General features: G+C 35.9%; 2 protein-coding genes across 4 annotated transcripts in view; one reads left to right on the forward strand and one right to left on the reverse strand.

Annotated features, from left to right (window-relative positions):
• The window catches only part of GRM5 (glutamate metabotropic receptor 5), an 879,135-nt gene that overhangs the window by 296,844 nt on the left and 565,590 nt on the right, over positions 1–16,701 (forward strand). The gene's annotated exons all lie outside the window — the stretch shown is intronic.
• Positions 1–16,701, reverse strand: part of TYR (tyrosinase) — a 127,744-nt gene that overhangs the window by 76,584 nt on the left and 34,459 nt on the right. The window contains exon 4 of one of the 3 annotated variants that reach the window (XM_084772163.1): positions 8,185–8,273. The exons of the other annotated variants lie outside the window; for them this stretch is intronic. Within the exon in view, the coding sequence (XP_084628289.1) occupies positions 8,185–8,273 (89 nt within the window). The remainder of the gene's footprint in view (positions 1–8,184; positions 8,274–16,701) is intronic. 3 annotated transcript variants of the gene reach the window in all.

The raw sequence follows: 16,701 nt of genomic DNA on the forward strand, positions 1-16,701 counted from the left end.
TTGGCAAATTTTCCTATGAAAATGAGCCAAATTTATTTCTTCTAGGCACAATTAGAAACTGATAATAATGCTGAAAAATTAAATGTATTAAAATATTTAGCAAAAATGAATTAGAAACTCAAGCAGTAAGAGACTATATACAGAACCCTTAAAAGCATCACAAAGAAAATTGACTTGTGGGGCTGGAGAGATGGCTCAGAGTCTAAGAGTACTGCCTGCTCTTCCAAAGGTCCTGAGTTCAATTCCCAGCAATCACATGGTGGTTCACAACCATCTACAATGAGATCTAATGTCATCTTCTGGTGTGCAGGCATGCATGTAGGCAGAATACTGTATACATAATAAATAAATAAATCTTTAAAAAAAATAAAGAAAATTGGTTTGTGTCGCAAGACTGCTTTACAGGGGAAGAACAAGAGGAACTTGCCCGGGGCACTGTCTTCAGGTTTAATCACTCATGACTAAAAATTTTTTTTAAAAATACTGAATTTACTGGAGATATGATCACCTCATGCTTACGATCCAACAGATCCAAAATCCAATGTTATGGGAAGTGTCAAATAAATGTTATTGCTAATTGTAAATTTTAAGTTAGTAAATCAGAAGGTAGTAGATAGCAAGTTATATAAAAGGAGAATGATAATACTTGAATAAACTAAAAACAGAACTTTTACAGTTTAAAATACCAAACAGAACAAGAAAGCCAAATAAAATAGCCTAAATAAATTTTCCTATAGTATAAGGCAATTCTGTTCACTTGAGATCTGGACTTCAGTCATTAGTCTGGTCAATCTTAGATTATACCAGTCCATTAGAAGGAACCAGAGTCATCAGTAAACATAAAAACCTGGCCCATGAATACCAAAATTCTTCCAAGTTTGGTTTATAATTCAATAAGTATTAAGCATCTATTGTAGGTTATCTTCTTCTTTTCTTCTTAAAAATGCAAATAACTTTTATGGCATAAAGATACTATCCAAATTAAAACAGCACCAGACACAGACAGAGGTGTTTGTCAAATGTTGGCAGCATTTTCACCATGATCCTTATTGCCAGTCCTCTTTCTCATTCTTATCAATGCACTAGGAGAACCTTATAACTGTTGAGAGAAATAAAATGTGCTATGACCGAAATATGAAGGCCAATATTTTGGAGCAAGGTCAGTAATGATTGCAATTCTTCTGATAGGCAGAATTGGGAAAGAGGAAGCCTCTAAAAGATAAATTGGGGAGAGTTGGTGTCCCAGCTTTCTTAACTGAAAAAAAAAAAATAGAGCTTGCTTAAAAATACCAAATTCTATGTAAGCCTTATAATTTTATATATTTTTAATATTAGCTTGTACTTTAATCTTCAAAAAACCTTACTTGTTAATCACATGCAATTTAGGAAATAAAACCAAGCCTAAAGATGAAAAAAAACCCCACAGGTAATTGCATTATATTTGGTTTTTGAGATGAACACTTATAATATTCCATATATACTTGACCCCAAATGAATATTATGCTATTAATATATAAATATGATCTTTTATTTGTTTAAAGTGATGTATTTTCAACTAGTAGATATACTTTATCATATGGGGAATATTTGACATTGCTCCTTTCTCAATGCCTCCTTCACTTGGATATAGGAACAAGCTAATATGCAGTGAGTCACTAAGGAGAGACTGGAGGAAAACGTATCCAATGTCAATTGAGAAAAATTACTATTATAGTTTAATTTATAAATAATCTTGTTTCTACCAAGAAATAAAAAAAAAAACTTTTTCCTAAGTAGGACAAGGGCATCAATCCTTAGCACCTGATTTAATGGATGAGACCATTAATTTGCTTACTACCTTATCAACCTGTGAAAATGAAGGCATTAGTCTTGATTAAAATCGTTAGTGATAGTTCTCATCTTCAGCTAATTTCATCAAACTGTCTAGAACGGCTTTCATTGAAATACTAACAATAAACTGGATAATCACACTGACAGTTTGGGGGAAGAAAATCGCATCAAAAACTGTTTGGAAATGACTTTCAGTAGATTTCTGAAAGTCTCAGAGACAGTGAGATAGGTGTTGTAGAATTAGGAAAAAGTGAGAGTAGAAATATGAAGTGATATGTTTTAAAGATAAGCAACACATAAAATATTTGGTTTCTAGTCTGATATAAAACCTTTGGTCACTATTGTCCATTCAATGATAAAAAGACAAAGAAGAAAATGAGCACCTTCTCTTGAATCCATAAGAAAACCCTGTTTCAGGACAAATTGCTGACTCTAAAGTTGTAGCTATACATGTTTACTGAAGAATATAGCTAAAATCCAGGTTTGGTGGTGTATACCTTTAATCCCAGCACTCAGGGAGGCAGACGCAGGTGAATCACTGTGAGTTTGAGGCCATCCTGGTGTACAAAGTGAGTCCAGGATAGCCAAGGTTACACAGAGAAACTATGTCTCGAACAACAACAACAACAACAACAACAGAATATGCTTAAAATTTAAAATGGATCCAATGCAGCTAGATCTATAAATGATTGCAACATCCACATGTTGGGGGATGGTCTGATGTATTTTGATGCTAATTACTGCTTGCTGTGTCTGACTGACCTTTTGCTTAATAAAAAGCCATCCCACCTGGGCAGGGTAAAGGAGATAGGAGGGGCTAGGAGAGAGAGGAATTCTGGGAAGAAGAAAGACCGCCAAGAGAAAAAAGAAGGAGACCTGAAGTGAAGAGAGAAAGGCCACCACGGATTAGATGGAGGAGAAGCACATGGCTGACGTGGATGGAAAATCCGGCCCAGATAAAGAACATGAGCAGGTATATGGGATTATGGATGGGAGGTAACTTGATAGAAGTTATTAGAAGCTGATGCCTGCCACACTATGGGAGGTAGTTTAGAGGATTGATATCTGCCCTGCCCCAGGTTAACTAAGTCTATCTTAAAATATAACAAGTGTCTGTGTCTTAATTGATTGCTAGCCGGGCCAACAGATAATACTGATAATACATGTAATTTTAAAAACAATACCCACACATTTCAGGAACACTAGGAGAATTATTCTAAGTTGGGGTTATAGCGACAAACTTCTGGGGTAGCAGTCCCAGGGAAACTCCAACATACATCATGACTTTCCCTCCAGGGATTCGTCAAGGTTTTCAGGATGAAGATACAAGATTATGACTCTGTTTATGCCAACAGCAAGCAACCATTGTGAAATATTTTGAGAAACTTTTCCAATTGAGGGTGACTTCTAGAATGTGTTTTAACTGAAGAAAGGAATTTCTACTATCTACCATTTGTTCTTATCTCATTCAATGAGAGAAAGAAAGAGAAAGAGAGAGAAAAAAAAGACACAAAGGACCAAAGACCTCCAGAAAATATTGTAGTAGTGCTGAATCAAGGGAAGGGAGGATGAATAGGGTGAAAGTTTAGAGAAACTGGTTTGTAAGCCATAGCACTGTGCACTAAAAGTTACAGAAGTTTCAGAATATTTTATATGATTTTCTTATTCTAGGACTGTATCAGCACACCAACAAAGTTAGTGTCAAAACCCCAGATTACATGTAGCAGAATTACATGTAAGGAGGAATTATATATACCGCTGTCTATCTATCTGTCTATCTATCTATCTACATATATATATATATATATATATATATATATACACATATAATGTAGGTAGTAAATTGCAGACACTAAGTATGTGTCCTATTTGTTCATAAGGATTAGGGTTAGGGTTAGGGGAAGGGTTAGGTTAGGGTTAGGGTTAGGGTTAGGGTTAGGGTTAGGGTTAGGGGTAGGGTTAGGGTTAGGGTTAGGGTTAGGGTTAGGGGAAGGGTTGGGGTAGGGTTAGATGATATTGGAGAAATAAACTGGGCTTTAGCCATGAAAAGTAGTGGAAATCATGTGACTGGTTTGTGCATGTTTCTCTCTTATGAACAGTAGGAAGATAACTTTCAAATTTGGAGTGGTGACTAAGGGCATTAACAGAATTTATATTCTGACAGAGTACACATATTCCCTTGTGTAGGATGGACTGATGGGTGATGCTATGGTTTGTTTGTACCACCCTAATGTTATATTGAAATTATGACCGTCATTCTAGAAGTATTGGATAACAAAACCCAATCCAGATCAGGTCACCATAGGTCTGCATTCATGAATGGATTAATGCTGTTGTCTTGGGTGTCACGTAGTTCCTCTAGGACTGTGCTTGTTATGAAAATGATTTTGTCTCCCTCTTGATTTCTTGTTTTCTAGTACTACCTAACCATTTTATCTCTTTCCATTGGATGTCAAAGCAAGACCGAAACCTACAGCCTCAAGCACAGTAGGAAACACATCTGTTATTTAATCACCTAGTCTCATGTATTCTATGATTTAATAGCATCAATGAACTAAATCATATAATAAAAATTGATGGCTATATATGGGCAAGGGATAAAATACATGCACACACACACACACATATATACATATATATATACATCATATATACATATATATACATCATGTATAATCATGTGTATATATGTATATATATGTGTGTGTATATATAGGTATATACACACATCAGAGAGAAAAAACTATGTCTAGATTGAAAGGAGAGGTATAGAAGCAAGAAACCACAACTGATAGTGAGATGCTACACAGACTATGGGCTTTATGGCTCGTGCTTCTGGGCAAAACATTTTAACTCCCAATGAAATAAAACACTGGAAAAGCAGTGTATGACTTGCAGATTTTAATATCCATTATGACATCACCGTTTAAACTTAAAGAAATCTCTCCGTAAATGGGAAATTGAAGCAACGTTTAGTGTTGGCTATCATGTGCTCGACTAGAATGTACTAAAAGTAAATGGGGGTTTCACATTAGGTTTCTGTAATGTATAGCTATACCTAAGTTTTGTATCCCATGTTTAATAGTTTTCTGGTAATATGCAAGAGATTGGTTAGCAACTAGGAATTAAAGCAGAAAGTTGAACAAAACATTAATGTTTCACTGAAATGGCAGAAAACCTTTTTATGTGTGTGCATGTGTGTGTAGTGGGTGCTAAAAGTCATAATATTTTCAGTCATTAATCCTTATATGAGAAATGAACTTTTTATCATAAAATAACTTCCAGATTGCAGAGAAGAGGTGAATTTGTAATTGTGAAATACTGACATTGAAAGTCTAAAGATGTGTGTGTGTGTGTGTGTGTGTGTGTGTGTGATTGAAACTCAATTTTTCCCCTTGTACTATATATATGGATTCAGAGTTCACTGCAGAGAAGGGGGTTGCAGAGCTACACACTGACATGGGATTTTATGATGAGTAGCTTACCTTTCTTCTATAGAGAGGCTTGTGGGTATCTGTGAAGTGACTCCCACTGTGCCTAGTGTTGTCTAGGCAGGGCTCGCCTACAGCAGGTAGGTGTGAGTGGAAGGAGTTAAGGAAGACTATAACAATGTGTTCTGTGGAAAGAAGGAATGCCCTACAGGATGAGCCAATAAAAAAAAACATATGCTCTCTCTGGTTTGTGGGCAAGGAGAGATGCAGAAAATACAGACATTTGGGGTTCAAATGTGTGTTTGAATGTGTGTGTGTGTGTGTGTGTGTGTGAGAGAGAGAGAGAGAGAGAGAGAGAGAGAGAGAGAGAGAGAGAGAGAGAAAGAGAGAGAGAGAGAGAGAACAAATTATTTTTTCCAGCTTCATTTTCCTTAGCTGTAAAAAGGGGCTTAAGAAAAAAATCAAGAGGTTGTGAGATACCAGTGAGCTAGATGCTCAGTGCACCCACCATAGGTAACCTCCTGGGCATCCAATCTGATTGGTTGTGGCTGTTTTCTTTTACATAGCATAAACTACCCCTGTTTTACATGATGCAAGAGCCAATATTGATATTTTTGAAATGAATATTCTACATTTTTGATTCTGGGGCTATATTTGATATATTACGGATAAGATGGAGAATGAAAGAAATAATTTTGCAAGTGGTATTTTATTTTGTACCTTCATTAATGATTGCAAACACTTTGATGCTTATATGTACATCTAGTGTGTTATATGGAAGAATCTACCTTCTATTCTCTCTCTTCCGACTCCTCCTCATCCTCCCCTCACTCCCCCCCCCCCCCCAATTTTCTGTTCCCTCTCTGTCCCTCTCTCTCTAGTACCTACTGGTACTATTTATATGTGCAAGAATGTGGAGCCACCTACTGGAGGGTGGGTAGACTTTCAGGGCCTCCAAAAATTAATTGTACAGCGGATGGGGGATAATTCAGACAGCATAGTAGTTCCTATGCAAAGATGATGGACTGAGTAACGCTATCCAGCAGCCGTTCAAAAGGAGAGTGCAATGTAGATCATGTCAGTAAACTGTGTGTCATTTGTGCTTATTAAAAAGAGAATCTGAGGGACATTTAGGTTGTTTCCAGGATCAGGCTATTATGAAAAAGGCTGCTATGAACATGGCTGAGCATATGTCCTTGTTGTGTGGTGGAGCATTTTCTGGGTATATTCCAAGGAGTGGAATAGCTGGGTCTTGAGGAAGCCCCCTTGGTCTTAGACCTAGGGAAGGGGGATTGGGTGAAAGCGAGAGGGAGGGAGGAATGGGAGAATACAAGTAATGGGATAACAATTGAGTTGTAATCTGAATAAACTAATAAAATTAAAAATAAAAAAAGAGAATCTGGTAAAAAGTTGGGTCCTTTGTCTTAGATTTAAATATATTTATCTTGTGTCCTCTGCCACCCTTTCCTTGCTGCCCAGCAAGTCTTGCCAATTGACATTTGCAGGTTTGCTGAGATTTGTCTCAGAAACTAAAAAGAGGGATAAAGGAGCATGCCCTGTCCCAGCCTCTAACCTCCATATAGGAGCACAGCATGAAAATATACACACACACGTGCACATACACACACATACACACACACACACACACACGTACACATGCACACACACACACGCATGCACACATACAAAATAAAAATTTGCAGGCAGAGCAGGAGAGGGTTATGTAGAAATTCTGAAAGATTCTGAAGCTGAAAAACTAGGTTCAGAGTCTTGCAATAATAACTAGGAACACAAGAAAGCTACTAAGCCTGTGCTGATGCTAGGTTCATTTTCAGTAAAGTAGATAGTATGACACCATGGGATGAATCATTTCACCCACAAAAATTAAATGGTGAAGCAACTCCTGGGACCTTGGTGACTACATGTGGAAATGAGATCTTTAAGGAGATGATTGACTTAAAATGAAGTTATAAAAATATCACGGTCTGATGAAGTCCTCAGGAGAAGATGCGGTTAAGACACAGATAGGGTCAGAGGGAAACTCTATAAGGATATAAAAAGCAGATCTTTTGGTCACACACACACACACACACACACACACACACACACACACACACACACACCTTTGCTGTGTCTTTGATCTCAGACATCTAGCCTCCGGGATTGTAAGAAATCAAGAAGAATAATTCATAATATAAAAGATTACTGTTATTGAAATTAGTATTAGCATTATAATTTGATTTTGAGCTTTTCTTCCTCAGGGCTTTATAACGTATGTGTTTCTCTACTGTATCTTTTGCTCCTTCAAGGCTTCCGTCAAATACCACTTCTATGAGAACTTCAAAAGAATTATTTCTTTCTTCCTTTGATTAGCACATTGTTAACAATGTTTTGATATACGTTTGATACTAAAAATTCACTCATTATTACTTCTCAGCCTTTTGTGTAGTACCAAGCATACAGAATTCAAAAAAGCAATAAATTGCTTCACTAATTATTAAATGCCAAGTATTTACTATAGTGTTTGCTCATAAGCCAAAGACAGGCATTAGAATCATTCATACCCATAAATTTTAGAAGAAATTTAAAGAAACTGTGCATTTTATTGAAAAAAAAAAACCACAGTTTTAGCGAATTCCTAAAGTGAATATGAATTAATAATTTTGAGAATTACTAATTGATTATCTGAATTGAGCACAGAAATAATCTGAGATATGGTGGTGATTTTGAACTTCTCCTGACTGCAGCATCCACTGATGTTCACCCGTTAGCACACTACCTGCAATGTGAGCAGCATGATGCCAGGTACTGGAGATACAAAGCCAAGTGGAAAACTGCCCTTGTCTCCCAAGAAGCTGAAGTTGGGCCCTTAACTCAACATAGTGAATTATGAATACCACAGAATAGTCAGGACCTTTAATACCTTTAAGAGAACAGCGGAAGCACAGATAGATTCGGCTTGAGTAGTGATGTGTCCGATAAGGGAACCTTCGAGGGACATTTGAACGTACTCTCGAGAAGCGATGGATAGAAGTCGTGCAATGTAATAAAAAGAGAAAAGATACTGTAAGGAGACTGCAGCTCAAGCATAAAGGAGCCCAGGTCTGTAAATAGCTCAGAACTAAAAGGGATGTATGTGCCAGTACATGTGCTATCACACAATTTTGGGTTTTGGATGGAGGTGACTGAATCTAAACAGTACTGTGAAGCCATGAGCGTTCACTGGAGGAGTTTAGGCAGTGTATTGACATTAATATTTAACTGATACAGAAGTTGATGAAAAATCAAGTTTGAGGGATTAAGAGAAGTGCGCTGGTACTAAATACAATGTGTTTGAATGGAGACTTCTGGGAGAACACAGAGCCTCTGTCTGCGTGGGAAATAACAGTGTCTCTTTGGTTCTACTTTTCGATCTTCCTCGCTAATGATGGAACCCACTGAGGGATATTCAGAAAGTATCCATAAAAACAACCTTTTGAAAAGAAACTAACATTTTAACAGGTTATATTTGCAGACATGATTAACTTTAAATGGAAAGTCTGTAAAGAAACTATGAAATTCATCAATTGACCATCATTTTAAGTATTATTTTAAAACTGTTTAACATAGTCAAAGAAAGTAAAAACAATCCTTGAGGACTGGGAAGGAATTTCGATGAGATAATAATCATTTAAGCCAATGAATAAGTTTGGAGAAACTTAGCATAAGATTTGAAGGAAGTAAGGACAAAGGTCAAGAAAATAAAGACAGTGACTTTCTAATTTTCTTTCCCCATAGATGTTTAAGCATATATTTAGGTGGTAGGCACTGCAGTGTGGACCGTTTAAAGGGGAAGGTGATTATAATGTGGGGCTAAGTTGAAAGATTTTGTAGTAGACAGAAACTAAATTCAAGTTAAATGAATCAGGCTATACTCATGAAGCATAGTCACTCACCAGGAGTCTTGAAGAGTAACATAAAGACTCTGCTGAATGCAGGTGGCTGACTGCTCTACATTTGTCTCTCTGTAGAAAGTGTTTTTAAAAACCTCAATATCCCAACATGTGAAATCATAACAATAAAGTTTACCTTATCCCTCCCATTAAGGTCTTCATAAATTTTCAATTTTTCCACTGGGTGTTCACTGTATATCAAGCTCCAGGGGTAGTTATAATAGTCTGTAGTGGTACAGACTTCATTTTGTGGTGTGATAAAGACATGTGTGAAAATTCAAGCAATGTAAGTGATGCTCTTGGGGATGTATAGATGAAAACTGTGAGATTCCAACAGGAGCAAAGGTGAGAATAAAAGGTGTTTCTCAGAAGAAGAGTACTTAAATCAGTTGAAAAAATTGTGAAGAAGAAACTGACTGCATTCCAGTCACATCCTGACAGGAACTTGGGGAATTATAACTGGAAAGTAAAAGTAGTTAGGGAGGGATGCAGTGTTGAATAATTTAGGGTCAATGAGTAGTGAGCCTTGGAAGGTGAGACAGAGCCAAATTTTGAAAGCCTTGTATGCATAAAGAGAAAGTGTGGACTGCACTTGAGGGTTCATCTTCCATATAAGCACACCAGAGAAGTTGGGGTTGTTACTGGACCTGAAATTTCTAATTATGATTATATTGGCCATCTGCATTGTATGTTATCATATAATATATATTTCCACGTTTAATTAGCTATTGTAGTGTATAGGACCATAAACAAAAGCAATGGGTCTATATGCAAAATATACATAATTAGATAATTTTATCCACAGGCCCATGTCTCTGGATTCATAAACCTGAGGATTATAAACATTACTTAATAATTTTTTGCATATGTAGTAAGGATGCATAAACTTTTACCTCTCTCCCTAAACAGAGGATAAGAACAACTTCTACTGTACTCACACTGCAAGACATGAGTAATCCATGAATGATAAAACTCTCTGAGAGAATGTTTATAAATTGTGCCCAACTAACACAGAACTGTGTGTGAGGTATCTCAGCATCTGTGGTTTTGGGTATCCTTATAAAAATTCAGGACAACTGTTCTAATTTCCTAAACAGTTATTCTGAAATTCTTCCATTAGTCATCATTAATCATATTAGCTAAATCACTTCAAAATGTAGCTGCTAACCTACACTCCAGGTTCACTCAGGTATTTAAGTTTTATCTCTTCTCAAGTCTCTGATGGGTTTGAAGAATAGATAGTTTAGTATTTCAATTAAGCTTAGTAGGTTAGGGGTTAAGATGTTTTTAGATCAAGATAGATGTTTTAAGTTAATAGGGGTGAGATATGATAGATATTAATCTCCATTCAGAAATTTAGATCCAACAATTTAGGAAAGATGTTTACTTCAAGTTTGCCAAATATAAATGCCCAAATCATTATGAATATATAATAATATATTATTATATACTATATATGTAATTCCTGATTGTCTCCTGATTCTTCCTGCCATGTATAGTTTATTTTACTCATATGTAATAATATACATTTAAAAAGAATGTATACATTAAAAAAGAAACATAATAAATAATTTTCAAAAAGATCACTTCAAAATGTACTTAGTATAGGCACACTCTCGGCATAACATCTCTACTAAGGGTGCCAGAAAATACCCTCTTAAACCTCATTCAGAGGTTTCAGTGCTACACCAATTTTTCTTCTTCCTTACTTCTTTCCTAATTGTGGTAGATTTTACTGAACCTCCATCCCACACCCAGTATTATAGAGAAGTTCATAATGATGAAGGGCTCCTTATTTGTACTGGTAACTATTCACTAAAGACCACTGTACATATGACATTTCATATGTAAATTTTAACCTTTATAGTCTGAAAATTAAATAGAATGCCTTGTAGCAACCCAAAGAAATTACACAATCATCCCTCCACCTCATAACCTAGTAAGGGACAGAAGATACTTCTAGTCACTGATGCATAAAGGTTACAGTTCTATAGTCATTGGTCCTCCTACTACATCCATTTGCAACATGTTTGTTACTTTCCTCATAGTTCTAGATTTCTCTTCAATGAAGATTATCATAAGTCTCATTTATCATCTTAGATCATTAACAAGATGGTCATTGGCAAGTTTATTCTCACTCTTATCTGATCTGCAAATCTGAAATTTCTACCTCATAGTTGAAAAATAAAATAAAATGAACACTTTCATTTTGTTCATTCAGATTAAAAATTACAGCAGGGAATTGTTGACATAAATTAAGCAGCAAAAATCTATGAATATTTTCCAGATGACTTTGAATTAATTTTGTATCCAGTGGGAAATGTAGTTAGCATTTGGTCATGGGAATGGTATGAAAAATAGAGTGCATGAAAGATTTATTTGAAAACGTTGTGCAGGAATCTTTAAAGATTTGACCTAGAGGACCAATATATATGATGTGGTTAGGTAACAAAGGGCCTATATTAAGTGTAATAGTATTTAGAAGTAATGTTTGAAGTATTGACCTAAAAAAGTAAAGAAGGTCACATGTTTTAAACCAAAATAAAACTTGTAAAGTCAAAGTTCACTATGAACTCAAATGTTTCTTTCTAGCTAACATCAAATGTTCTATGCACACCTCAGCATATTTATAGTGTATATTTATAGAAGTATATGGAACATAGATATGCAAATAATTTATACAGTAAGGATACTAATCTCATTGTAATTTAAATGCAAAAATAATGTGCTTAATTTAGCTTAATGAAGAAAAAAGTTAATGTAAAGCATCTTTTAGAACATGAATTTATCTGGAGCCGACAGCCTGACATTTAAATCACAACAAATAGTACTTATCACTGGAAAGACAAACTCAAAAAAAAAAAAAAAAACAGAAAAAAGGGTGAAAACCATGTTTTGTTCGCCATATCGTCCCACCTGTCACTGCTATTTTTCTGTAGTGAGGATCTTCATCTATATATCCAAGTCTCTTCCTTTTCATCTTCATTTAATCTTTTCAATGGAGTAATTGAAAAACAAAATTATTCCTTAGAAAGGTGCTGATCACCATTCAGGAGTTTAAAAATTGTAAATTGACACATTGAGCAAAGGGAAAGCCTATTATTTTGTTTGAATTTTTATTATGGGAAGGAAATAACAACGAGAAAAGAATTTCTATTTACTGTGCCAAGGAATGATCTTTACTGAAGTGAAGATTAGTGAAAATAAATAATGAATCACAGCGGGTAGAATACCAAGAAAGTCAACATGGATCATGTAGAGAAGAGGCAGAGACTTGGGCCAAAGGGAATTTTGAAATCTCTATAAATGTCACAAGTTGCTAACAATTTTTGCCTATTTTCTTTCAAGTGTTACTAGCGAAATTTATGAAGCTTTAAGTGGCCGATTAAGTGGCATTAAGGAAAAGGGAACTATGGAAAAATATTTGGAGCAGAACCCAGGGTCTCTGAGAGGGAAATTTTGAAATATGAAAGCAACGTGGCAGTAACGTGCAAATCCATTGAGTCCACCTGACAAGTTGTGTTTGAAAGTTATAGGCATTATCTTCCCATCCGAAGTCTTTATTGTAGCTACTTATGTATTCTGTCACTTAGAAATAATAATTTCATTCATTTTCAATTCCCCCTAGCTTTATAACTTTTTTTAAAAAGAGGTGAGTTATGTCAATAAATATCCAACTCATTACTTTCTGTTTATACTTAAAATACTTGAGGCTTTCTCATTGTAAAGAAAAGAATAGATACAAGCAGTCAAGAATCATAAGAATATCTCTGGGATTTAGTACATAATAGGTCTGAGCTTAAAATTGATATTAAATGAATGAAACCTGAAAACAACCAAACATGCGTTTGGCACACTTAATGGGGGGAGAAACTAATCCATCTTTCTTGAAGCAATAGAATGAATGAAAATGACACCATCAAAAAGCAATTTTTCTCATAAGGAGAATTCTTACATGCGTAATATATTTTACATATCTCAGAATATTAGAGCTTGAGGGAACCTTGTAATTTACTCAGAAGATGATAAATATGTACCCTTGGTTCAACATGATTTCCAGGAATTTGCCATGTAAATAGGCAGTCAATCATAAAGAGAACAGTTTTGTTTACATATACATTATTATGCCATTGATAGTTGAATTGGAGCAAAATGTCCTTGAGTCCTATTTCTGAAAATAGTAGGCATCTACGGATGTGTTGCACTGCAGAAAAAGTACAGCTAGGAAGAACTTAGGGATAAAACTGTCATTTACCCTTAGACATTGTCTAATGGCATTCTTAAAATTAAGAAACCATTATTCAAGAAAATCGTATCAACATTAAGAACACTGGGGAGCCTGTGACATGTAACCAGATTTTCTTACTTCTTATCATCTAATGGAGATGGTACAGAAAATAAATTATTTGTAGGACACTTTAACAGCAAGTGTCTTACAATCCCTGAGCAAGAAATATTTGCTTATTCCAGAGATTCATCAAATTTACTTCAACACTATTTCTGTAGTTTTCAGCATACATATCTTGCTTTTTTGGGTTAAAATTATTCCCAAGTGTTGTCCCAGCTGCTTTGAAGGCTGAGTCAGGAGAATTACAGATTCCTGATGCTATTTCTAAATGACACCCAAGAGGAGTTGATTTAGAATGAGATCCAGTGTTCAGGGTCAGACGGGTGGCTAAGATTGTAGTTTTAGGAAATCTGCCTGCATGGGATTTTTTTCCCCCTCAGAGAAAAAAGTTTACAGAGTATCAATCCTTTTAGGAATATATTGAGAATAACTAGGCAAGATAGACTAGTTTGATTCAAGTGTTCAGTACTAGAGGGCCAAAGGATTTATAACATCAATATGTTATTAAGCTTGCAAGAAAAAATATCTAGTTCTGTGGAAAAATGAAGTCAAATCATGCTGTAAGTCAAGGACTACTTACATTCCTCGAATTAATTCATGTGTGGACTTTGTGATTGTTTTCTAAGTTCCTAATTCTAGGCTTATCAATTGTGAGTATGAATATAGTTTAAATTCATGAAAGCACTATAATACAGATGCCCAGCCTTCCACACAGGCCGCTTCAGCATCTGAGTTTACACACGGTGTTTTTTTTTTATTAATTTATCTATACAACAAGGACTATGTGCTATTTTATCAGTATATTGCCAATTCTTTTGGATTTAATTTTAAAACGAGACAGAGATTTATAGAATACATTATCTATCGCAAGCTACACAACACTGGAGAAAGCACTGGACAACTAAGTAAAAGGAAAAAGCACTTTTATGTTCTACGTAACCCATAAAGTGAAATTGTGTTGTGGCACAAGTAAAGCCTCTAGAAATTGCCTTAATTAAATCACCATCACTTATTTTAAAATATTATTTACTTTATTTTTGAGGTTATAATTATATCTTTTTTCCTTCCCTTCCTTCCCTTTAAACCTTGTCTTATTTAAAATTCATGGCTTAACATTAAATTAAATGGAGAGATACTCAAGGAAATCCCTCTAAAATCAGGGACCAGACAAGGCTGCCCACTTTCCCCATACCTCTTTAATATAGTTCTTGAAGTTCTAGCCAGAGCAATAAGACATCAAAAGGAGATCAAGGGGATCCAAATGGGAAAGGAAGAAGTAAAATTATCCCTATTTGCAGATGATATGATAGTGTATATAAGTGACCCCCAAAATTCCACCAGAGAACTCCTACAGCTGATAAACACCTTCAGCAAATTGGCAGGATACAAAATAAACTCAAAAAAGTCAGTAGCTTTCCTATATACAAATGACAAACAGGCAGAGGAAGAAATTAGAAAAATTACTCCCTTCACGATAGCCACAAGCAATATAAAATATCTAGGAATAACCCTAACCAAGCAAGTGAAGGATTTATTTGAAAAAAACTTTAAACCTCTGAAGAAAGAGATTGAAAATGACATCAGAAGATGGCGGGATCTACCATGTTCGTGGATTGGAAGAATCAACATAGTAAAAATGGCCATCTTACCAAAAGCAATTTACAGATTCAATGCAATCCCTATCAGAATACCTACTAAATATTTTGAAGATATTGAAAGAACAATTCTCAACTTCATATGGAGAAACAAAAAGCCCAGAATAGCAAAAACAATCCTTTACAATAAAAGATCCGCTGGAGGAATCTCCATACCTGATCTCAAGTTGTACTATAGAGCAACAGTAATTAAAACAGCATGGTACTGGCACAGCAATAGGCTAGTGGATCAATGGAATCGAACTGAAGACCCAGAGATGAATCCACACACATTTGCTCACCTGATTTTCGACAAAGAAGCCAAATCCATTCAATGGAAAAACGACAGCATCTTCAACAAATGGTGCTGGTCTAACTGGATGTCTACATGTAGAAAAATGCAATTAGACCCCTATTTGTCACCATGCACAAAACTCAAGTCCAAGTGGATTAAAGACCTCAACTTAAAACCACAGACATTAACCCAGTTAGAGGAAAAAGTGGGGAAGAGTCTGGAACTCATAGGCACAGGAGACAACTTCCTGAACAGAACACCAACAGCCCAGGCCTTAACATCAACAATTAATAAATGGGACCTCATGAGGCTGAGAAGCTTCTGTAAGGCTGGTGACACTGTCAAGAGAACAAAGCGACAGCCTACAGACTGGGAAAAGATCATCACCGACTCTTCATCTGACAAAGGTCTAATATCCAAAATATATAAAGAACTTAAGAAATTAAACACCACCAAACCAAATAACCCAATAGAGAAATGGGGCGCAGAGCTAAACAGAGAATTCTCAACAGAGGAATATCAAATGGCTGAGAAACACTTAAAGAAATGCTCGACCTCCTTAGTCATCAGAGAAATGCAAATCAAAACGACACTGAGATTCCATCTTACACCCATCAGAATGGCTAAGATCAATAACTCAACTGACACCCCATGCTGGTGAGGGTGTGGAGAAAGAGGAACACTCCTGCATTGCTGGTGGGAATGCAAACTAGTACAACCACTTTGGAAAGCTATCTGGTGCTTTCTCAGAAAAATGGGAATAGGGCTTCCTCAAGACCCAGCTATTCCACTCCTTGGAATATACCCAGAGGATGTACTACCACACAACAGGGACATATGCTCAACCATGTTCATAGCTGCCTTATTCATAATAGCCAGAACTTGGAAACAACCTACGTGTCCCTCAACAGAAGAATGGATAAAGAAACTGTGGTACATTTACACTATGGAATACTACTCAGCTATTAAAAACAAGGAATTTCCAAAATTTGTGGACAAATGGATTGAACTAGAAATTGTCATAATGAGTGAGTTCACACAGAAGCAAAAAGAGCTAAATGGTATATACTCACTTATATCGAGACACTAGCCCAAGGTGTACGTCCCCATGAAAAACTGTACCTACCAGAATAATGGGTAAGAGGGGAGGACATCCTATTGAAACTTTAGGTGTGAGAAGCCTGGGAGAAAGAGGAAATGGAAGGATCCAGTGGGTCCTGGAAAACTACAG

Source organism: Acomys minous, assembly GCF_964271855.1.
Source record: "Acomys minous genome assembly, chromosome: 2".
Taxonomy (NCBI): Eukaryota; Metazoa; Chordata; class Mammalia; order Rodentia; family Muridae; genus Acomys; species Acomys minous.